Source organism: Carlito syrichta, unplaced genomic scaffold (assembly GCF_000164805.1).
Source record: "Carlito syrichta isolate Samal-C Ts95f unplaced genomic scaffold, Tarsius_syrichta-2.0.1 Scaffold294773, whole genome shotgun sequence".
In the NCBI taxonomy this organism is placed as follows: domain Eukaryota; kingdom Metazoa; phylum Chordata; class Mammalia; order Primates; family Tarsiidae; genus Carlito; species Carlito syrichta.
In genome coordinates, this window is record NW_007238869.1 from 43,757 (window position 1) to 68,056 (window position 24,300).

General features: G+C 38.5%; 1 protein-coding gene across 1 annotated transcript in view; it reads left to right on the top strand.

Annotated features, from left to right (window-relative positions):
* Nucleotides 1–1,571: 1,571 nt before the first annotated feature.
* TCAIM (T-cell activation inhibitor, mitochondrial) overlaps nucleotides 1,572–24,300 on the top strand; it is a 63,792-nt gene continuing 41,063 nt past the window's right edge. Inside the window, exons 1-4 of the mRNA XM_021710616.1 lie at nucleotides 1,572–1,670; nucleotides 12,930–13,002; nucleotides 15,439–15,574; nucleotides 18,793–18,946. Of these exons, the coding sequence (XP_021566291.1) occupies nucleotides 12,974–13,002; nucleotides 15,439–15,574; nucleotides 18,793–18,946 (319 nt within the window). The 5' untranslated portion in view covers nucleotides 1,572–1,670; nucleotides 12,930–12,973. The remainder of the gene's footprint in view (nucleotides 1,671–12,929; nucleotides 13,003–15,438; nucleotides 15,575–18,792; nucleotides 18,947–24,300) is intronic.

Consider the following 24,300-nt stretch of genomic DNA (forward strand, 5'->3'; position numbering starts at 1 on the left):
ATGCCTTATTACTAGGGTTGAAATGTGGAATAACTACCACAAATGGGACATGGGATGTGAGGCAAAAGGAGACGTCAAGAAAGATGCCCAATTCTAGCATGAACGAACTGGGTGGCTATAACTGCCATTACTTTAACGGGATACCTAGGAAATGAATTAGATTTGGAGATCACTTTGAGGCACCTCTGAAGACAAGTGGAGAATACTTTGGGGAATTATAAAGTAGTCATTTCTGCAAATGGTAGCTGAAACCCTAAGAAATGATTAGAGAAATGTGCTACCGTTTAAATGCTGGTGACAAAAGATGTGTTAGGATAAAGATGCGAGAGAGAAAGGATGATAAATTATGCTTTTAGGAAAAATGGAATTGGATAGAATGGATCACAAGTGACCCGACTTGTTTCTAATAAGTCGCGAGCCCAATCGCTGGAACGAATAGAGGCATTTTTTGACTGTCAAGAGAGCCAAAAGATAGTGAAGGCAAAACGGCAGTTAATTGTATTTGTCCGATTTCATCTGTGGCAGTTTGGAGCGGAGGGAATCAAGGTTACAGGAGCGCAATAAAGCTAATAGTAAAAAGCCCATGCTGGATGGAGAGTACTTGACGTTTAAAAATAGAAGTTAGAGGTGAAAGGATCACCTGAGCCCAGCAGGTCGAGGCTGCAGTGGCCGTGAATGTGCCACTGCACTCCAGCCTGGGTGACGGGTGAGACTCCAACTCAAAAAAAAAAAAGTGTTGAAGGGGTCAACGTTAAAAAAAAAAAGCTGAATGAACTAAGTGTCTAAAAGTTAGCTGTATGTATATAAGGAAAACCAAAGGAGATGCGTCAATGTGTCATTTAAAATCTGGGGCTCTCAATAGTCGGCCTAGAGTGTCAACTCGTTTAACTCTGGGCGGACTAGCCCCCTCGTGGGGCGCCCGGGAGGCGGGGCACAGCCCTGCACATGCGCGCAACCTTCCGCAGCGGCTTCTTTTCTCCCCCCCCCCCCCCAACGCTAATCTAGCGCATGCTCAGTCGCCCTTTTCAGTTCCCCGCTCTCCTTTCGACCCTCGGCCGAGACCTGCTGGCCACTCATTTTCCCAACTCCCTCTGACCTAGTCCTCTATATCTAGGAGTTTTCATTCGCGACTCCTAAAGCTTTCAGCGGAGGGCCCCTGGGGCGGCCGGTAAGAAGGCGGAGGGGCTGAGGCTTCAAAGCTCACGGGGAAGGTGGAGCGGTCCCCAGGGCGTGACGTCGGCGGGGCGGGAACCGCAGAGGGTTTACCCCGCGCCCGGGCTGCGCAGGCGCCTCGCGGGGAAGCCGGGCACGCTCCAGCCAATGAGAGCACGGTCTACGGCCCGTCCCCCTGCCAGGGCTGACCTCGAGCGGCCCGCAGCCGCAGCGGTGGGGAAGGTGTTGGGGTGGGAGGTGCTGTGCGTGCCCGGCTGAGATTTCAGGGGTGGGGTCTCGGAGAGCCCCGCGGGTGGGAGCCTGTCAGAGCCTGCCGCCCAGTGGAGGGAGGGCAGGTGGGAACACCAGGCCCTGCCGCAAGCGCTGGTTGGCCGGCTGGCGCCCTGAGGCGCATGCGCCTCCGCACAGCCCTGCCGGAGGAGCGACCGTCCTCTCTCCTGGTACAGGGTGGGCGGTGGAACTGGTCAAAGCTCTCGCTCCGGACCCCAACCAGAACTGTAAGGAGCGGAAGGGGAAGGGCTCCAGTGATGCATTCAGGCTCCTCTGAGGGGAGTCGGAGGTGGTGGTGGGGGGTGTCGGAGGAGCGTGCTCAGAGCCACCTTCGCTCGGCATGCTAACTTTTGAACTGAGGCAGTGCCAAGGGTATCGCGTCTGTTGTCTTAATTCGCTTGAAATGAGAACGCAAAGACGATTTAGATTTTATTTTTTCCGCCTGTAAAAATTTCCCAAAATCTTTGATTTACAGGAAATTGTTATGATTTAAATCTCATAGCAAAAGATTTAGAAAAGGAAGCTATAGAATTTAGGTTAATTTATCTAATAGAATTTCTTGCATTTGCTTTTTCTTTGCCTTTTTCCCTACTCTAAGAAGTACGTATTCAACCGAAAAGCAATGACGATTGCTTGCTTTTTTTCCCTCCTTAGTTGAACTGCTTTCAAAAACCTTACAAGATAGTTACGAAGAGAAGCCATAGTTAAATAAGAATGGCATGAGATTAACTTTGTCAAAATAAGTTACTTTCAAATAAAAACTGTGCCAAATGGGCATAGCTCAATCCTGGGACCTCTGCTTATGAAACAGAGATTTCTGTTTCTGTGTCTGTCGATCGTAATTTAAGCAAAACAAAAACAGGGGTTTTTTGTGCAATTCCATAATTTGAATTTTTCGTCAGTTTAGATACCTTTCCACCAAATTTGGTTTGAAACTGCACAGAAGATTTAATGCCTCACCACATAATTTAGGTTAAAAATTAGAAATTTTCACATTATGAAATAGTCGCTATTATCACTATTAAGTGGATTAAAGTAGTCATTTACAATGGTTTGTAAATTGCTTCCTTCCCGGTCTTCTACCCGCCCCCTCCATCCTAGAATGACACCATCTCCTTGGACAAGACTGTCTAGAGTATCTTCTCCCCAGTTCCAGGTGTAGCACCTGGGAGTTTCTGTGCATGTCTGTTTCATTGCATTTACTACATTGTTTTCTAATGATGTGCTTGTGTGTCTAATTTTCCACTCCTCCCTCCCTCTCTTGTAGACTATACATATTCTGAGGGCTGAAACTGCCTTAATGCTCTTCTATTCCCAGTGCTTTTCACAGGACCTGATACATAAGTTTTGATGAATGGGTGAATAAGGACCCAGAATGCCTCCCAAGTCTGAAAAACAGTGTAACCTCTTTAGTTATTTTATAGCTAACTGAAGCCTTTTCCAAATGGAAGGATAGGGGGCTAAGTGCAGAAGGGACAGGAACCATCCATGTAAGAATTTGAAGACTAAAAGCCTGCAGTTGATGTGGACCTTTGGAGCTAGTGTCACTAGCACACGGGAGCACCCAACTCTACTCCGAAGCAGTGTTTCTTCAACCTGCTGATAGTAATTTGTTTAAGAACGTTAGATCTGAATCTTCTAGTCTTCTACGCAGTTACATTTCTCAAAGTAAATTTAAATGTTGACATTCCAGTTGTCAGTCAGGCCTCTTGTGGTTTGATTCTTATTTCTGCCTGAAGTGAGAACACTGGTTTCTGGTCTCACAAAGTTAAAGACTAACCCAAGATCTGTGTCTTATAAAAAAGGCAAGCTGCCATGCCTGTCAACCTAGACTCTAACTTTGTCTCCATTTAGAATTTCATTTTTTTAATCTGAGAAGTAGGTGAACTATACAGGGAACAAAGAACCAGTACAAGCAAAACCAAAAAATCTCTATTTGATTTTTAACATACAATTGAGTATCTAAAGATCTTTCCCTAAGTTTGAATTAAATCATTATTTTTTAAACAATTAAAGCTTGAACATTTCCTAACAGATACCCCAGGATCCTCTTTGGTGATAGAACCAGAAGGACTCCCTTAAGCAGTGGTTCTCAAACTTGAGTGTGCATCAGAATCCCTTGGTGGGTCAAAACAGTTTCTCAGTCTGCAGGATTGGGGTGGGGCCTGATAATTTGCATTTCTCACAGGTGATGCTATTGTTGCTCTGAGAAGCACTTCCCTGAGTAGTTTCTTTTTCTCATTCTCTCCTTATCTCTTCTTTTTTCTCAAAACTGAATCCTGATCTGATCACACCTTACCTGTCACTTAGTCTTCAGAGCCCATTCTTAAAGGAAAGCTTATGAGAAATACTCAAAAGACTTGCAGGGCTCCAAGGGGAAAAATCAATTTTCATTCTTATGCTTAAACAGAACCAGAAAGCATATATTAATTTTTCCCAATGATTTGTATAGGAAATAGTCATCTTAGAACAATAATTTGGTTGAATGGATATCAGAATATTAACTGAATATCTTTTTTATGTACATAGGCATTTTCCTCTAGAAATATGAATTAGCATTGGGGAAGTGGAGAGAATTGTTGGAAAAATGAACAGTCACATTCCGTCTCATATCTCTTCCATTCCCCCTTTCATTGCTCCTCCATCCCCCAAGGAACATTGTCTTTAAAAAAATCAAAGAATTAAGTGGGCATGGTATACCCCTGTAGTCCCAGCTACTGAGGAGGCTGAGGTGGAAGGATTTCCTGAGCCCAGGAGGTCAAGGCTGCTGTGAGCCATGATCATGTCATTGCACTCCAGCTTGAGAAACAGAGTGAGACTGACTCAAAAGAAAAAGAAAAAGAATCAGTACTAGTTCATAAAAAGGCAATTCTCACAGTATAAGATAACTTTATTATACTCAGTTCAGGATTTTATTTTTAGTTTTTTGGGAGGAGAGAAAAATGCTTTCATCAATACTTGTTTTTATTACTAAGCAAGTGCTAACTCTGTCTTCAAATTGTAAAAATAAGCAATTATCTATTTTTTATTCTGATGGCTTCAAAATATTTGAATATTTTGAAAAGCTTTTGCAATTTAATCATTCATTTGTACTTTTTGACCTGTAAGTAGCCTTGGCAAAATTGCCTACTACATTGTATTTTTAAAAGACTTTTAGACATCAATCTCTTATTGCAATAATTCTCAATTTTTCAATCACAAAATTTGTTTTTAGATAAAGTGTTATATTTAACTGTATGTTTGATCGATATGTGAGCCCACATTGGAGTGGGAAAAAGAATTCTGCAGTTTTTCTATACGCCATGACTTATATAATAACAATAATAGTTGCCACTTTTATGAATTTTCCATTTGCCAAATGTTGCTAAATCCTTTATGTACATTGTTTTGCTTAAGTGTCACAAAAATCTTGCAAGATTAGTAGCTCATACTTTCATAAATCATGAACTACTTAAAACATGTACAAAAAGTTAGATGTGGGATTCCGTATCCACAGAGCTAAAAAATAATTATGAGGTTCTAAATTACATTTTACCTTTTAGAAAGGCATTAATGAATATTTCTAGCATTGTATATGTGTTTTTCAACCATATACACTGTCAAGATAACTTCAGTCTAGTGAAGGTCAGTTAAAGGCCAAACGGTAATGCCTATCTGTTGTTCTCTCATTTGTATTAAATATGATATTCTTTATTGCTAGTGTTAGAATTGTAACTTTTTAATAAAATAAAAACAAAATTCAATAAAATATTCACAAATTTTATTAGCTAAACTGTCTAGCAGTCAAGCATTGTATTAGCTCAAAGTATTCTCTCAGTTAATGAAAAGTTAATATCACAAATAAAGGGCAGTTTGAAGTCACAGTCTGTAGTACAGAGATGTTGCTATAATGCATTACATACATTCCTGGAACTCCTAATATTCTACAAGATAATACACTAAAGTAACAGGGTTTATGGAGAAAGAATACACACCACTCAAAATTTACAAAGCTTTATAAGAACCCTAACAAAAATCATAACACTAATAAGCACACTAGTACAACTAAATGTAGTTTAGACCAGTTTCATCAAAATGACATTTCAATCCAGAAATAGCCTTATTTATCAATCAGTTATTTTTTTAAAAGACTTGGAAATCTCTGACTTTTTAATCTACATCACTAGCATCTTCCCAGATGGTTTGATGTAGAGGAAAATGTAGCCATACTTGAAGCCACTAAGAGTCTGCTTTTTAAACCAAAGGAAGGAACTATTGGGGATTTTTTTTTCCTTAAGGATTTTATGTTTCACTAAAGCCTTTTTTTTTTTTAATTGTAGAGTGTCCACCTCTGATCACTTCAGATCACTAATATTCTAGGAGAGAATGCATGTACAATATGTTTCCCCTATTTACCAATTGAACATAAGTTGATTCATATTAAAGAAATGTTTTTGTAGTAGGCCATACTGTTTTTAGTCTGTAGTATACCAGACTGTTTTTAATACAAATCTGTGTTATTTAATAGATGAGGAAACTGACTCGGGAAGGTGGTGTAACTTGCCTTTGCTCATGCAGTCAGTGCAGAAGTCAAGATTTAAATACAGATCTCAAGCTCCCAGCCTCCCTTTCCTAACCATTGTGTGAACTATCTACTCTGAGCATCACTTTGCCTTGCATTGACTTAGATCAGCACAGTTCAATAAAAATACAATGTGAGCCTCAGATATAATTTAAAATTTTCTAATAATAAGTTGCAAAAGACAGTTAAAACTAGGTTGTGTTTTAGTTTTTTTAAGTAAAAAAGTGACATGAATTTTAATAACTTATCATTTCAACATACATCCAATATAAAAAATTATTACTGAGATACTTCCCATTCTTTATACTAAACCTTAAAAATCCAGTGGGTACTTTGCACTTAACACTTCTCAATTTAGTCTAGCCATATTCAAGTGCTCAATAGCCACATGTTGCTAGTTGCTGACTTCCTTTTTAGACAGCAATGGCCTAGATTCTCATTTTCTTTCTCTACTGAAGTGTAAACCCTTTCAGGAAACAACCTACTCACAAAATAAGCAGGTAGAAAACACCTAGCTCTAAACTTGTTTTGTTTTTTTTAAGTACTCTTTCTAAATCTAAAAATCATAATATAATGTTCAGACTTGTATTTGAGAACATGTTATTGTTTATTTCATTGTTTTGAATGTTTAATTCAAACATTGAGACCATAGCAGATAGGAGACTCTGCCATCACATTTCTAAGTATTATTCATTGCTCAGTAGTTTAATTATACCCTATGATTACAAAGTGAATAATGAATGAACTAATTTTTCTGGACAACTGAAGACCACTACTTTAAACAATTTTTTCCTTTGATTATGTATTATGGAAATACTTCTAAGACATGTTACATAATTCTGAATTAGGCACAACATACTCTATGCTCTATAATTAAAAGTCATTAAAGGATACTGTCTGAATCTGTTTGGGTGCTATGGCAAGATACCATAAACTATGTACCTTATAAACAACAGAAATGTATTCTCCAGTTCTGGAGGCTGGGAAGTTTAACATCAGGATGTCTGCAGATTTGGTATCTAGTGAGGGCATAGCCTCTTGCTGTAAGTTCATGTGGTAGAGGGACAAGGCAGCCTTTGGGGGCTTTTTTTGTAAAGGTACCCATGACCGAATCACCTCCCAAAGACCCCATTTCTAATATATCACATTAATAATTAGGTTTCAGCCGGGCTCAGTGGCTCAGCCTGTAATCCCGTGCCTTTGGGAGGCTGAGGTGAGTGGATTGCCTGAGCCCGCGGGTTCGAGACCCGCCTGGGCAGCGAGACCTCATCTCTACAATAAATCAAAAAATCAGCCGGGTGTGGTAGTGCATGCCTGTAATTCCGGCTACTTGGAAGGCTGAGGCAGAAGGATCGCCAGAGCACAGCAGGTCAAGGCTGCTGTGGCCGGGAGCAGCCACTGCACTCCAGTCTGGGTAACAGAGTGAGACTCCAACTCAAAACAAAACAAAACAATAATTAGGTTTCAACATATGAATTTTGGGGAGAAACATTCAGACTATAGCAGATACATTCTCTAATTTTTGCAATTTTGCTGTAGGCAATTCTTTAGAGACTAACTCTGAACGAATGCTTAAGCCAAACCCTCTAAATTGATTTCTGAACAATGTAACGTGGCTGCCTGCCTCTAAAATTCTTTTTGAATAAAAGTTGAAGCATCTAGTCATTTCTGAATTGGTTTCAGATCTTTTTCTTTTTAAGTTTATTTTAGTGGCCTGGAATGCCTAGGCTCCAACTGTCCTCCTACCTCAGCCCATTCAAGAAGCTGGGATTACAGGCAGGCACCACCACACCCAGATAATTTAATTGTTTTTTTTTTCTTTTGTTTTCATAGAGATAAGATCTCACTCTGTCACCAAGCTGGAGTACAGTGGCAGGATCATGGCTCACTGCAGCCTTAATCACCTGGGCTCAAGTGATCCTCCCACATCTGCCTCCTAAAGTGCTGAAATTAGAGGCATGAGACAGCACACTTGTCCTGATTGTTTCTATATTTGTTTGGAGATAGGGGTCTTGATTCATTGACCAGGCTCATCTTGAACTGCTGGACTCAAGTGCTCCTCCCACCTCAGCCTTCCACGTCTCTGGGTTTACAGGTGCAAACCACTGTGACTGGCTGCTTCATTTTTTAAGAATATATTTCACATATTCATTGTAAATAAACTAGGAAATTTAAAAAATTAAAGCACTTAATATCCTGCCACCTAGAGATAGCCATTGCTACAGATTACATATGTATATTTTTCTGGTCTTTTTTCTTTGCAAGCTTTGAGCCTTGTATCTGTGCTATCCTAACTAAGTCTACATTATCCTGGTTACTTTGTAATGAATTTGGGTGAGAATTCAGATCCTCACTAGTAACACTGAAACTTCAAGTAGTCCAAAAGTTTCTTTTTTTCCCCTCATGGTATCTCCATTTCATCTCAGTAACCTTCATAGTGATGGTAGAAGTATTTTCTTTGTATATTTGTCTCAAACAAAATATCAATGAGAATGGTTAAATAAAAACACTTTTTAAACATTGAAATGAATGCCTGTAAATACAATCTGTATCCAAGAAACTCTTGCCACACCAGTCAGCCAGAAAATAAATTGAGGTATTGATTATTGTTTGAAAATGCACATTCTAAAAAGATAGTTCTCGGCTCATGCCTATAATCCCAGCACTTTGGGCGGCAGAGGCGAGAGGATTGTCTGACTCAGGGGTTCAAGACCAGGCTGAGCAACATGGTGAGACCTCATCAGTACAATAAATAAAAAATTAGCCAGGCATGGTGGCATGGACCTGTGGTTCTAGCTACTTGGAAGGGTGAGGTAGAAGCATTGCCTGAGCCCAGCAGGTCGAGGCTGTGACCTCGGTGGCCATGAGTGTGCCACTGCACTCCAGCCTGGGCGACAGAGAGAGACTCTGACTCCAAAAAAATAAAAATAATAATAATAAAAGATAATTTTTCTTTAAAATATGTATTTCCATCATTCTCTTAATGACAGGTGTGTCCCATTACATTACTTAAGTTCAGGTATATTGAGCACATCATTAATACATTCTTTAAAAACATGTTGATGCTTACGATTTGACAGAAATAGGGCTGGGTACAGTGGCTCACACCTGTCATCCCAGAGCTTTGGTAGCCAAGGTGGGAGGACTGCTTGAGGCCACAAGTTTAAAACCAGCCTGGGTGACATAGCAAGACTCCATTACTACAAAAAAAAAAAAAAACTTAAAAATCAGTTGAGTATAGTGGAGGGTGCCTTTGGTCTCAGCTACTCAGGAGACTGAGGTGGAAGGATCACTGGAGCCCAGGACATCAAGGATGCATTGAGCTATGATCCCACCACTACATTCCAGCCTGGGCAACAGGGAAAAACTTATTTTATCTTTTTTTTTTATTTTTATTTTTTGAGTCGGAGTCTCACTCTGTCACCCAGACTGGAGTGCAGTGGCCGCTCCCGGCCACCACAGCCTCGACCTGCTGGGCTCCGGCGATCCTTCCGCCTCAGCTTTCCAAGTAGCTGGAACTACAGGTGCGCACTACCACACCCGGCTAATTTTTTGATTTATTGTAGAGATGAGGTCTTGCCAAGTTGCCCAGGTGGGTCTCGAACCCGCGGGTCCAGGCAATCCACTCACCTCAGCCTCCCAAGGCGCGGGATTGCAGGCTGAGCCACTGAGCCTGGCGCTTTTTTTTTTTTTTTGAGTCAGAGTCACATTCTGTCACCGGCTGGAGTGCAGTGGCATGATTATAGTTCTTCACAGCCTCCATCTCCTGTACTCAGGTGATCCTTCCACCCCAGCCTCTGTAGTTGGGACTACAAGCAAGCACCACCATGCCTGGCTAATTTTTAAATTTTTTTTATAGAGATGAGGGCTCGCTATGTTACCCAGACTTGTCTCAAACTCCTGGGCTCAAGCAATTCCCCCCCTGATCTCCCAAACTGTTAGAATTGCAGGTATGTGCTAACCACTGGGCCTGACTATTAAAAAGGGAGGGTGGGATCTGACAGAATAGTACTTTTGTTTTGAGAGAATGTGCTGTTCAACAGATCTCTACAAAAAATGGAGTAATAGAAAATGGAAAAAGCGCAGAGCCCAATTAAGTAGCAGAAAAAAGATATTTTTACCTGACGATTATCATGTGAATAATATGGTATTTTAAAACTAGTAAGATACTACTCATAGGATTTTTAAAATCACTTGGTCACTTGATATGGAGACCATAGTATACTTGAATATCTTGCTAAAGATCTAAATTATTGGAAAAGCTAGTGTGAGTTTAATCTTTTCCCCCCTTTCATCTCTTTAACTTTTTCTTAAAAATGGAATTTAGGCCAGGGTCGGTGGCTCAGCCTATAATCCCAGCACTTTGGGAGGCCAGGGCAAGTGAATTGCCTGAGCCTGTGGGTTCAAGACCAGCCTGGGCAACTTGGCGAGACCTCATGTCTACATACAATAAATCAAAAATTAGCCGGACTTGGTAGTATGTGCCTGTAGTTCCGGCTAATTGGAAGGCTGAGGTGGAAGAATCAGCAGGGCCCAGCATCCATGAGTGTGCCACTGCACTCCTGCCTGGGCAACAGAGTGAGACTCCAACTCAAAAAAAAAAAAAGGAATTTAAATTTTAGAGCAATACTAGTTTCATAGCAAAATTAAGCAGAAAGCAAAGACAGTTCCAACACTTTGGGAGGCCAAGGTGGGAGGATTATTTGAGCCCAAGAGGTCAAGAACAGCTTGGGCAACATATAGTAAGACCCTGTCTCTACAAAAAAAAAAAAATCAAGCTTGGCATAGTGTCATGCCTGTAGTGCTAGCTACTCAGGAGACTGAGGCAGTTGGATTGCTAGAGGCTGAGGCAGAAGGCTCACTTGAGCCAAAGAGGTGGAGACTGCAGTGATTGCTCCCCTGCACACCAACCTCAGCAACAGAGTGAGACCTCCCTCAAAAAGAAAAAAAAAAGTTCCATATACCTCCATTCCTACTCCTGGGTCACCTCCCTCCGTCAGCATCCACACCTCAGTAGTACATTAGTTACAGTTGATAAACCTACACTGGAACATAATTGTCACCAAAAGTCCATACTTTACAGTTCACTCTTGGTGTTATATATTCTATGGTTTTTGGCAAATGTGCAATATCCACCATTGTAGTATAATACAGAATGGTGTTACTGCCCTAAAAATCCTCTGTGCTCTCCCTATTCATCCCTCCCTAAATCTGACCCCTGGCAACCACTGATCTTTATACTGTCTTCATACTTTTGCTTTCTCCAGAATATCATATAGTTGGAATCACACAGTATGTCTTCTTTTCAGATTGGCTTCTTTAACTTAGTAATCTGCAGTTACATTTCCTCCATGTCTTTTTATGGCTTATGTAATATGCAGTTAAGTTTCTCCATGGCTTGTTTTTTTTTAAAGCCTGAATAATATTCTGTTGTCCGGATGTACCACAGTTTACCCTGCTAAAGGACATGTTGGTTGCTTCCACATTTTGGCAATTATGAATAAAGCTGCTATAAACATCTGTGCACTGGTTTTTGTGTGGACATAAGTTTTCAATTCATTTGGTAAATTTCCAAGGTATACAATTACTGGATAGTGTGGTAAGAGTATGTTTAGTTTTGTAAGAAACTGCCAAACTGTCTTCCAAAGCAGCTTTGTCATCTTACATTCACACCAGCAGCGAGAGTTCCTGTTACTGCCCATCCTCACCAGTATTTGCTGTTATCAGTGTTTTGGATGTTGGTCATTCTTATAGATATGTAGTGTATCTCATTGTTATTTAATTTGCAGTTCTCTGATAACATGATTATTTGCCATCTGTATATCTTTTGGGTTGGTGTCTGTTCAGGTCTTTTCCCCATTTTTAATTAGGCTGCTTGTTTTCGTACTGTTGAGTTTTAAAAGTTCTTTGCATATTTTGGATAACAGTTTGTTATCAGATGTGTCTTTTGCCAATATTTTCTCCAAGAATATGGCTTGTCTTCTTATTCTCTTGCCATTGCCTTTCACAGAGCAGGAATTTTCAATTTTCATGAAGTCCAGCCTATCAATTATATCTTTCATGGATTGTGCCTTTGGTATTGTATCTAAAAAAAATTTCCATACCCAAGGTCATCTAGATTTTTTTCTTTGGCTATCTTCTAGGCGTTTTATAGTTTTGCATTTTACATTTAAGTCTATGATCCGTTCTGAGTTAATATTTGTGAAAGGTATAAGGTCTGTGTCTAGATTGTTTTGCTTGTGGATTTCCAATTGTTTGAGTATCATTTGTTGAAAAATTATCTTTGTTTTGCTCCATAGGCTTGCCTTTGTTTCCTTGTCAAAGATCAGTTGACTTTATTTTTATGGACCTATTTCTGTTCTCTCTATTCTGTTCTGTGAGTCTGTTTACCCTTTCACTAATACCACACTCTCTTGATTACTGTAACTTTAGAGTATGTCTTGAAATTGAGTAGTATCAGTCTTCCAACTTTGTTCTCCTCCAATATTGAGTTAGCCATTCTCTGGGTCTTTTGCCTTATAAACTTTGGAATCTGTTTTTCAATATCCACAAAATAACTTGTTGGGATTTTGACTAGAATTGCATTGAATCTATAGATCAAGTTGGGACAAATTGATGTCTAAAAAGATTGAGTCTTCCTATCCATAAATATGGACTGTCTCTCCATTTTTTAGTTCTGTGATTTCTTTCATCAGAGTTTTATGGTTTTCCTCATATAGATCTTATACACACTTTGTTAGATTAATACCTGAGCAATTCATATTTTGGGGTATAATATAAATGGTAATATGCTTTTAATTTTTTTTAAGTGGGATTTATTGAGAGGACAGAAAAGCTCCCAGAGCAGGAGGGGACCCAAGGGGGTTGCCTATGCTTTTATTTTAAACTCCACTTTTCATTTGTGGTATCTGCTTAACTTTTTAAGCAATTAATGGATGCCTGGAAGTTGCTGTGCACATATATTCAGAAATGTTTTGCCACCTGAGACCTGTGAGGAGGTAAGCATCATGGTCCAATCTGTGATTAGTATTGGGGGGAGCGGAGATCTGTTATGCATTTGATTAATTTCAATTTGTTGTGATTTTTCAAATTCTGAAGTTATTTTATTTTATTGTAGAAAGTAAAAACAAAAAAGGAAAAATAAAATTCATGTGAGCCATTCATAGTAGTGGGTGAAAAGCATACTATGAAACTCTTGTTTCATTTTATGGTATTCTGTTGCAAATGTGATTTTTCAAATTCTGAAGTTATTTTATTTTATTGTGGAAAGTAAAAACAAAAAAGGAAAAATAAAATTCATGTGAGCCATTCATAGTAGTGGGTGAAAAGAATACTATGAAACTCTTGTTTCATTTTATGGTATTCTGTTACAAATATGTAGGGCACACTGTTTCTTTTTTTTAGAGTTTAAAAGGGGGAAACTGTAACAAGAATACAAAACGGAAGGTTCTGGGGGAATAGGAACAACACCTGGCACATGGGGCGTATGCAGCAATTGTTCATTGAGTGAGCGCAATTTGGAGAGGAGGAAGTGAGGGGCAGGGAAGATTTATTAGGGCTTAGAAAATATGTTGGAAGGCCAGGCATGATGGCTCACACCTGTAATCCCAACACTTTGAGAGGCCAAGTCAGGAAGCTCATTTGAGGCCAGGGTTTGGAGACCAGCCTGGGCAACATAGTAAGACCTTGTCTCTACAAAAAGTAAAAAATTAACAACAATAATTAGCTAGGCATGGTGGCATGTACCTGTAGTACCAGCTACTCGGGAAGCCAAGGCAGTAGGATTGCTAGAAGCCAGGAGATCATGGGTACAATGAGTTATGATCACATCTCTGTACCCTAGTCAGCAATAGAATGAGATCCTGTCTTAAAAAAAAAAAAAATTAAAGAAATGTGTTGGAAGAAAGTGGAAGAATGAGGAAGATTATCGGGGGCTGGAACTGAGGGTACCTGTAAGAAGTCAACAGAGTTCAAGTTGGAAAGATGGATGAGGAAACAATCATAGAGGGCTTTGCATACCAGACTAAGGAGAGGATTTTATTCTACAGGAATTGAGGGTGCCATCAGAAGTGCTTGCATAAGGAATACAATGATGGTGGAATTTTAGGAAGTTAATCTGTTGGTGATACTCAATATGGTTAAAGAAAGGGACAGTAGATTGATTATGAGGCTGTACAGTCTAGTTTTGTGGTGATGATTATTGGTAGCAGAGAAATAGAAAGGAGAAATAATTTAATGGGACATTGTAAAGTGAGAAGATGTTTCAAGACCGACTGAAAATGGGTAGGGGGTAGCTAATTTGGGTTTTGTGCTTTGGCAACATTGAGAAAGGTGGTACCATAATAACAGAAGAAGAGATAATCCTGGATTGAACTGTCTCATTGCTTCCTTACCTTCTGTACCAGGCTGTTTAAAGGAAAAATAATGACCCATACTCCCTTTTTAGTTATATAAAATTTGAGAGACTAGCAAGAGAGCTAAGTGTATGTCAGACATTTGGAAATGAGAACCAAAGCTCCCAGGAAATAAGCAGAACTGTCACTACTGCTTACTTATTCCAGCTTATTCTTAAACCTCACTGATTGTTTCCTTTACTTCAGACTCCTGTTATAATCCTTAAAGTGCAAACCTTATGTCAACTTCATAAAAGGTTCAAATACATGTGAAAAACAAAAGACAATCTCAAAATATGTCTCCAGATTGTAAAAAATATATGATCTAATTCTACCATTTAAAAAATGTAAAACCTTCCTAAAGACTCAGCACACTTACCACATGGGAACAAAAGTGTATGCAGTGCTTAGAGACTTTATTATAAAGTGTTTAGGATGGAAAAGGTAACTTATTACATTCAAAAACAGGTGTCTTGGAAGTGCTTCCAAAAAATTGCAAATAATTTTATTTGGATTTAACCACTGGTCTTTTTAAAACACTCTCAGGTGGGTTATGTCAAAATTGAAGAGTTCCAGTTATTCAACTAGAATAATTTTAGCATTCTAATAATGAGGAGATGAACAAAAAAAATCTTGTATCTCCTTTTAAGCACAACAATTCTTAAAATATTTTCTGTGACAAAAATTGCACTATTGAATATTGAGTTTGAAGAAAAAAGTTATATAGAGAAAACATTTATCATTTGCAGTAAAGCCAGTTGACGTTTCAAAGGGGACTATTGAGGGGAAATACTACTTATTATTATTATTTAGTATTTATCATATTGTACCAGAGTAATTTATAATCATAACCACTGTTTTAGAAACCATGTAGCACTCACTGCTTGTTAAAACTTAAAGATGTCAGAAAACCACAAAGTATCTGTCTTGTTTCTATAGTATTTTCTGTGCATAGTACTTTTAATTTTGTCATTTTATATATTGAAGATTTGAGTGTATATATGTGTCTCAGTGAATAATCAAGCCACATCTTTTTAAAAGGTTATGTCTAGAGAAGATATTTTCCCACTGGTTTCTCTATTCAAGAGCTTTATCAGGAGCCGAAGCAGTCAATGCCTTGAGGCCTTTCTATTTTGCGGTACATCCAGATTTCTTCGGACAGCACCCCATAGAAAGGGTAAACATTTATTTATTTTCTAAACATTAATGTACATTTCTGTTTAGTTTATTTATCTTTCATATCATACACATATGTATGGTATGAAAAGTTAATAATACCATATATAATACATAGAGTTCTATAAATTTGGATGATTTGATTATAAATTTATCATGGTGATATAATCAAATATTTTGAACTAATTTGAAATATAGATGCAGAAATTGAAAATGTAACTATTTTTTATGAAATCTGACTTTGCTTTGTACAGGTAGTAAAGCTGTCATATAAACTAGAGTATTAGTTATCGTGTCTTTTTGTACCAGTTTTTGGTTTAAAATTGAGGGTTAGAAAGAAAACTTAAGACCTCTATTACTGTGACCAGCTGGGTTTTTTTAAGGATGATAGATGGATGATTTTTTTTCACTGCCCTAATGGCTTTTCCTTATGTTGCATGCTGCTGGACCACTTCCCTGCATTAGTCATGTGTGGTCAAGAACTACAAACTGATTTGAAGAATAACTTATAATAAATTTAGTTAGGATAATCAGAATGTTTTGCCACTAGAAAATACAGTTAGCCTTTTGTATCAGTGTGTTTCACATTCATGGATTCTACCCACCTTGGATTGAAAAAAGTTGCATCTTTGCTAAACATGTACAGACTTTTTTTTCTTGTCATTATTCCCTAAGCAATACAGTGTTAATAACTATTTACGTTGTGTTTGGTATTGTAAGTCATCTAGCAATTATTTAAAGTATGCAGGAAGATGAATGTAGGTTATATGCAAATACTACACCAAATTATATCAGGGATTTGAGCATATGTGGATTTGGGTATCTGCAGGAGGTCCTGAAACAAATCCCCCATGGATACCAAGGAATGACTGTTTGTTACAAAGCCAAATGCTTTTATTTTCATTAACATTGATATCTAGTTTAAAATGAAAAGTAACTTAAATTAAAATTAGAATATTGTTATATTATTATTTTCTACTAGCAGTGGAAAATAAATCAATTTTGCTTCTTTGCTCTAGGAAAATATTCTGGTTTGTGATCTTTGATACACATGTTGGTTATTCAAAGCCAGAACCTTTCTAAGTAATCAATAAATTGAATTAATAGGAAAATATTCATTATCTTGGGGACGTATTAATAATTGAAAGTTTTAAAATTCAACATGTATGGAAAAATTAAGCCTAGTAATAGTTTGATGTTTTCTCCCCTTCTACCTATGTATCTTTTAAAATTAAAACTTCTGTATGCAGCCAGGTGCAGTGGCACACACGTAGTCCCCAGCTACTGGAGAGGCTGAGGCAGGAAGACTAAGCCCAAGAGTTTAAGTCTAGCCTGGACAACATAGCAAGAACTTATCTTTAAGCAAAAGAAAACAAAATTTTAAAAAACTTCTATGTACTGTGAAGGGTTAACTCAACAAGCTTGGGTTGCTTAAACATTGCATATTCCAAAAGAATGTGTGACTTCAGTACTGGCCCTTGACTGGCTCCTGGGAGATGGACTCTGAGACCTTTGGAAATCCTGCCTGATAGGAATTTCTCTCTGCGTGAGTTTTTGGGCTATGCCAGATAGTTTATGCTAACAATGTGATTTATAGTAAATACCGGTACTTCTGTGTATGAGCCCTATGCTACACTGTATCATTTTCACCTGGTTGGGGCAAAGGAGACACAGACTGAATAGATAATGGAGTTACATGGGTACTGCATGTTATCTAACTGACTCCCAGTAAAATCCTGGACATCAACATTTGGATGAGCTTTGCTGGTTGGCAACACTTCTCAGATATTGTCACACATCACTGCTGGGGGGATTAAACACTGTCTGTAAAACTCCATTGTGAAATGACAACTGGAAACTTATATCTGGTCTCTCCTGGACTCTGCTCTATATATCTTTTTCCTTTGCTGATTTTATTCCATATCCTTTTGCTGTAATAAACCATAAAAATTAGTAAAACAACTTTTCTGCATTCTGTGAGTCCTTCTAGCAAATGACTGATCCTGAGGGTGTTCTTCGGGATCCCTGACACAGTGTGCCTGGAGTAATTGTTCTGATAAATTTATATTTTCATTTTCTCTTTCAACTTGTATTTATTGACCCCCTACTCTGTGCCAAGCCCTTGCACTAAGCTGCTCCCTCTGCTTGGCACATCGTTTTTCCCAGTATCCTAAATAGGGCTTGTCCTTTACTTTCTCATTAAAGTGTCACCTTTCAGTGAGGCTCTCCAGGCTACCCTATTTTACTGTTGTTTGCTGGGAGATTTGTTTGTTTGTTTTAACTTTTGAACCTGCATCCCTAGCAAAGACTACCCTATTTTAAATTGCCACCTCCACCTTCCTTCCCAGCATTCTTTTTCCTCTTTATGCTACAGTCTATTTTTCTGGTTTTTTCCCTTTCCATGTACCCTGTTTTCTCATTTTTAGGTTTATTGTTTATTCCTCTCCCCTTCCTCAAATGCAAGCCCCATGAAGGCAGTTCACTCTTCTTGTCCACACATGTTGAGTTCAGTCTTCTTCTCACTCTTATAGAATGCTCTTACACCTTATCTAAGGGAAACAGACTTGAAGTCTTACCTAGTCATAGCATCAAGCTCAAAGTCCAGGATTTCACAATGATGCACATTTTTTAATCTCTGTAAGATTCTGCAAAACATGTGTAGGTTTCAAAAATCAAAACTAAATACAAAGTTTACTGAGAAGTCTCACTCTTATCCCTGTTACCTTTACCGTATTCCTATTCACTTTCTATAGATAATCATTTGTATTAGTTTCTGGGTTTTTCTTCCTGTGATTCTTTTTGGAAAAAAAAAATAGAAACATGTATCAAAAAATAATTACAAAGATTTCGTCTTACACTGGCAGAAAAATGTACAACACTTGCCCACAGGACTCTCACACCTCAGAACAAGTTATTATAAATTAAACAAGCAACCATTTATTACTTCGGGATATTTAATCATGAGCACTTCCCACACTGAGATTCTAAAGGAATTCAATTATGTTTTTTTCTAATACTTATGTGGTTACATTTTTTACATCACATTCATATGGAGTTCATTTTGTTACGTGTTCTTTTACCAAAGAGCTATGAAATCCCAACATTTTAATACAAAATTATTTAATAGCCTCAATAATGTATTTAAAAGGTCAGATGTAATTTCTGATTTTTTTGTTGTTGTTGCTTTTTGTATGTAAATACCCTTAATTTTTTTTCCAGGAAGTAAATGAAAATTCTCTTAAGAGATTAAGTGTCTACTTAGAAAACCTCCAGAAACCAGGCTTCAAGTCTTTGAAACCAACTCAGCTTACATTTTATGTAAGAGAAAGAGACCAGAATTCTTCTGATGGCCAGGAACCCTTTAGTACTTGCGGTACGTTTTTTATTTCCAGTGTGCCCCTTGCAAGCTTCATGTTAAATGTCTTCATTTAATTCTGATATTGCCGGAATATCTTTTGATTGAAACTTCGGTTATAGAAAAATAGTATCATTTAATTGATTGTTTTCCTAGAATTAGATTCTATTCCTACCTGCATGTGTTTGAGTAAGTCATTTTTTGTGTTTAAACTTTTTTTTGTCTGTAAAATTGAAGTGTTCCTATTTGTCCCTTTCCTCATTCTGTGTTGTTTTAAGTGTTGTAGCCACACTGCTAGTAAGGAGTCACCATTACACTGAGAGTTAAATTACAGAGTTCTTTATTATAAGCGGTTGAGAGCAGGCTTATGCCAGAAAAACTCTCAACCCCGAATGGAACAAGCAAGGGGTCTATAAAGTCCAAAACTGCAATTTCATCAGCATCAGGTGGGATGCAAACAGGAAATATCAGTTACAGAACAGTTAACAATTTATCTCCAACAGTTACAGAACAGCTTATCTGGGCTTCCCACTGGTTACAGAACTGTTAAAGAACAGTTAACAGAACAGTAACAGAACAATTTATCTCGAGCAGTTGCAGAACAGCTTATCTGGGCTTCCTGCTGGTTACAGAACTGTTAACAGAACAGTAACAGGACAATCTCTAGCAGTTACAGAACAGCTTCTCTGGAGTTTCTGCCAAGCAGGACGTGGTTAACAGTTTACTGGAAGGTTGGGGCAATCACACAAGGGAGGGGGGTAAAAGGGGGGAACTGAGTGCCACGGTTAGTTTGTTAACAGGCATTTCATTCCTTCCCTTTAGTTGTTCATGAATCAAAGTATTGACTCATTTATTATGGGTAGAGGGTTGTAATGGGCCCACATATACACGAGTTTTAAGGAAGTGATTTGTTGTTTTATAAACCAAACTATTTAATTTAATATGCAGGACCCGATGAGTAGACTGAGAAGGAGGAGAAGCAGAGGGCTGGCCAGACCTGTAATTAAGGTAGTTAGCCATGGGTTTCAATTAAACAAGGTTTGACATCAGGATTTGTTTTTTGTTTTTTGTTTGTTTGTTTGTTTAAATTTTCCTGAACCTTTTGGAGGGTGTTCTTAATGACTCCTGATTTATTGGCATAAAAACAACATGATTTTTTTAGCATTACGCAGAGCCCTTCTTTGGTGCTGGCCCCTTCTCTGAAGGTAAAAGAGAAGGAAGGGTTTACTTCCCACAGACAGGAAGTGGGCCTACACTCTAGATGAGAGTGGCCCTGTAGCCCCCCAAGTCCTGGCTTAAATTTTTTCCCCTGGAAATGTTGTAATTAGGTAGACATGGCTGTTGTGACTTTTTTGTTGACCACTCGTGGATGTTTTGGAGACCCTGAGGGGATCCTGGTTACAATGCACTGAGTATACAATGGGTTGATACTGGTCATGCTTGAGAAGTTTGGGTTTCTAAAAAGACAAATTATGATAGGCCAGTACCAGTTATGTTTAAGAAGTCTGTGTTTTTGAAAAGACAAAGTCGGCAAAGTTAATTTTTACCTAGAGCGTGTATTTTTTCCAGACATAGTTTTTACTTTCTTATCATTGTGTTGGGGTTTAGCAACAAGATAAAAAGTGGCTTTTCACTTTTGGTCTGCTTTTTTATTCCCCACTCCTGCTCTTTTTTTTTTTGAGTTGGAGTCTCACTCTGTTGCCCAGACTGGAGTGAGGTGGCCACTCCTGGCCACCGCAGCCTCGACCTGCTGGGCTCCGACGATCCTTCTGCCTCAGCCTTCCAAGTAGCTGGAACTACAGGCGCACACTACCATGTCCAGCTAATTTTTGATTTATTGTAGAGATGAGTTCTCGCCAAGTTGCCCAGGCGGGTCTCGAACCCGTGGGCCCAGGCAATCCACTCACCTCAGCCTCCCAAAGTGCGGGATTACAAGCTGAGCCACTGAGCCTGGCTGGAAATATTCTTATGATTCTGGAAAACGGGACAAAGATCCTGTTGAGGTGGACCATAGAGATGTCCCCACCTATTTGTTTTCAAGGACATGAACAGGAAACGGTGGGACTTTAACTGAAAACTATTTGGATTTAATAAAATGCCGAGCAAGAGCACAGGCAAAAATTTTTAAGGAAACAGTAATGAAAACAGTTATTGTTTCAGAAACAATATTGGAAAAATGATAGTTGTCTTATACATTATATGTATGATTAGCTAAAGTCTTTATTAATGTAAGTTGAAATATCTCCTCGTAAATTATTTATAGTTGTACTTTTTTTTTTTTTGACTTGGAGTCTCACTCGGTCGCCCAGACTGGAGTGCTGTGGCCGCTCCCTGCCACCGCAGCCTCACCTGCTGGGCTCCGGCAATCCTTCCGCCTCAGCCTTCCAAGTAGCTGGAACTACAGGCACGCGCTACCACACCCGGCTAATTTTTGATTTATTGTAGAGATGAGGTCTCGCCAAGTTGCCCAGGCGGGTCTCGAACCCACAGGCTCAGGCAATCCACTCACCTCAGCCTCCCAAAGGCACAGAATTATAGGCTGAGCCACCTATAGTTGTACTTTAACAACTATAGTTGTACTTTAACAAGGAAATATAGCCACTTGGACAAAGTCTGAAAAAGAAAAATTGAAAACATTAGAGACATGTAGTTAGGTTGTAGCTTAAATTTGAGAATTTAAAACAGGTAAACATTGGCAAGAGAAAATGGTTTCTTCTGTTTTTATAATAGGTCTGATATACTTTCACAACATTGATATGCTAGAGGGTGAAGCCCAGGTTATTTTGTTATTTATCCTATGTTGGATTAATAATTCTTGTGCCTGAACTGCAGGCAGTTTAAGAGGAGGGTGCGTGGTAGGTGTGGTTTCTGGGCCTTGTTTTTTACCCCACCATAGAGAGACTAAATTGAGAACTTGAAGAGTTTAAGTATTAAAATTTTTTAAAGCATAATGTTATAATACAGGATTACAGGTTATTGTAAGTTACTTTTTTTTTTCACAAACCTTTAGCATACCATTTTTGACATATTTATGCCATTTTAAAACATGTTTGTACCTTTTACTTTTGTCCTATACTTATTTTTAAAATAACTAGCCATTTTATTATATGACAAAAATGTACCATACATGATTTTTTTTTAATATACAAAATGATGATGTAAAAACTTTTTTTTAAAGCTCAATTTCCTAAGTAATTAAAAAAAACTTTAAAGCCATAACAGCAGTTAGAACTGGAGAAAAAGTTGTAACCAACATAATTATATACCAAGATTTTTTAGAACTGGAGAAAAGTTATAACCAACATAATTATATACCAAGATTTTTTTCATAAATTTCCCTTCACAAACCTTATTCTGACTTTCACATACCATTGACAACATGCTTGGACTTTTTGTTTTGCCCTGTATTTTTCTTTTTTCTAAATAACCAGTTATTTTACTTTATTTTATCATACACAATTATTCTGTTTTATAACTTTCCTTACCAAAAATGCTTTTTTATATCTATAAATTTTTTACGTTTTTTCTTTGTTTTCTGGGTTTTTTTCACCTTTTTGTAGATAATTGTTTTATATTTATACTTTGAATTAATTTTTAGTAACCTTTGGTTAAGATAGGGCTATATGATTTCAAAATAGATGGCCAGGACCAAATGGCTGGCACTTGTGTTGTAAGACATTAATTTGGGTTCCAGTGCCCTAATATTTACCTGGGGGTTGTTGGGGTGATGGTGAGCCAGTGCCAGGTAGTTTAGCAGATTTGTAGACCTTCATAAGTGGCCACCATTTGTGAGCCAAGTGTTCTCTCCTCTCTTCAGAAGAGAGTGCACCTGCTTTTTCAGTGGCTTTCTGGCCAGCACAGTGGACAAGGTCCAAGAGGTTTTAGGCCTCTTTGGGGTAACTATTCTTTCAGTGCCCCCACTGACTGTACCCCTAAGCAATGGACACCATTCCCTTGGCAGGTTTGTTTTCACCAGGTTTTAGATGGGTGCTTGGAGTTTTGGTCACTAATTGCAACTGCCAATTAAGATGCCTCTTTGGCTTTCTGGTTCTGCTGCCTTCCATGTTGGCACTGTTTTTGTTGTTGTTTGTTTGTTTGTTTGTTTTTTGTTGTTGTTGTTGTTGTTTTTAGTTGGAGTCTCACTCTGTCACCCAGACTGGAGTGCAGTGGCCAGAGCTGCCACTGCAGCCTCGACCTGCTGGACTCTGGCGATCCTTCCACCTCAGCCTTCCAAGTAGCCGGAATTACAGGCATGCGCTACCACGCCCGGCTGATTTTTTGATTTATTGTAGAGATGAGGTCTCGCTGCCCAGGCGGGTCTCGAACCCACAGGCTCAGGCAATCCACTCATCTCAGCCTCCCAAAGGCGCGGGATTACAGGCTGAGCCACCAAGCTTGGCTTTTTGTTTGTTTTTAATGTTTTGGCTGAAAAAAACCTTAAAAGCTCCTTTTTAAATAGGTTATACATATGAAACTTTTAAAACCATTTCTCTGTTTGTGACAGTCTGATACAAAGCCCTTTAGAGTGAACAGACCACATGGATATGTAATGATCTGTTCCTACTTATTTATTTATAATTATGAACAGGCCAAAGTTTTTAAAAACCCTTATAAATTACTAAATTGTAGTCTTAATTGTAAGATTAGGTCAATTAGGTGAGAGTGATCAGTTCCCATCCTCATTGTGCTCACACAGAATACCCAGTATTTTATTTATCTGACAGAAGTAACTTAGTAAAAGTAACTTAACCAGGTGGGAATGGCCAGTTCCCAAACCTTATCATGTCATGCAAGGTGTTTAGCATTTAAAGCTTTACCTGTCTCATAAGAGGGTGCTAGTTAGGCACAACAGGCGATTTAACCTTTTGTTTATAAAATACAACTTTAGCAAGCCTGATACAACAAACAGTGGTGTTATTTAACACTAATGTATTAACACATGGTAAATTTGGTAGTAAAATTTTACTAGAGCACTTGCATGTTTGGTTGGGAAAACAGATTACAATTACAATTATCCTTTTTTGTAGTTAACAGGATTAATTTACATGAGCCCTTTACTTTCATTTGGGAAGAAGATTGATATAGTCCCAGTTTAGATATAACTTGAGAGAGATTTATTATTAAAAAACAACAAACAAGTAAGAACCCTAGTATTTTTTTTGTCACGGCCACTTCCCTGAGGAGAGATCTGTTAAGCCATGTGGAAACCTGAATGATCTTCCCAGGTATACGTGGGATGGTGACTTGCTTCAGCAAGTAGGGCTGCTATCGGGGTTATCAAGCAGTAGGATGAAGGGAAGTGAGACGGCTGGAGGCTGGAGTAAGATGCTGTTTATGATGAATGAGGGATGACTCACCGAAGATGCAGAAAG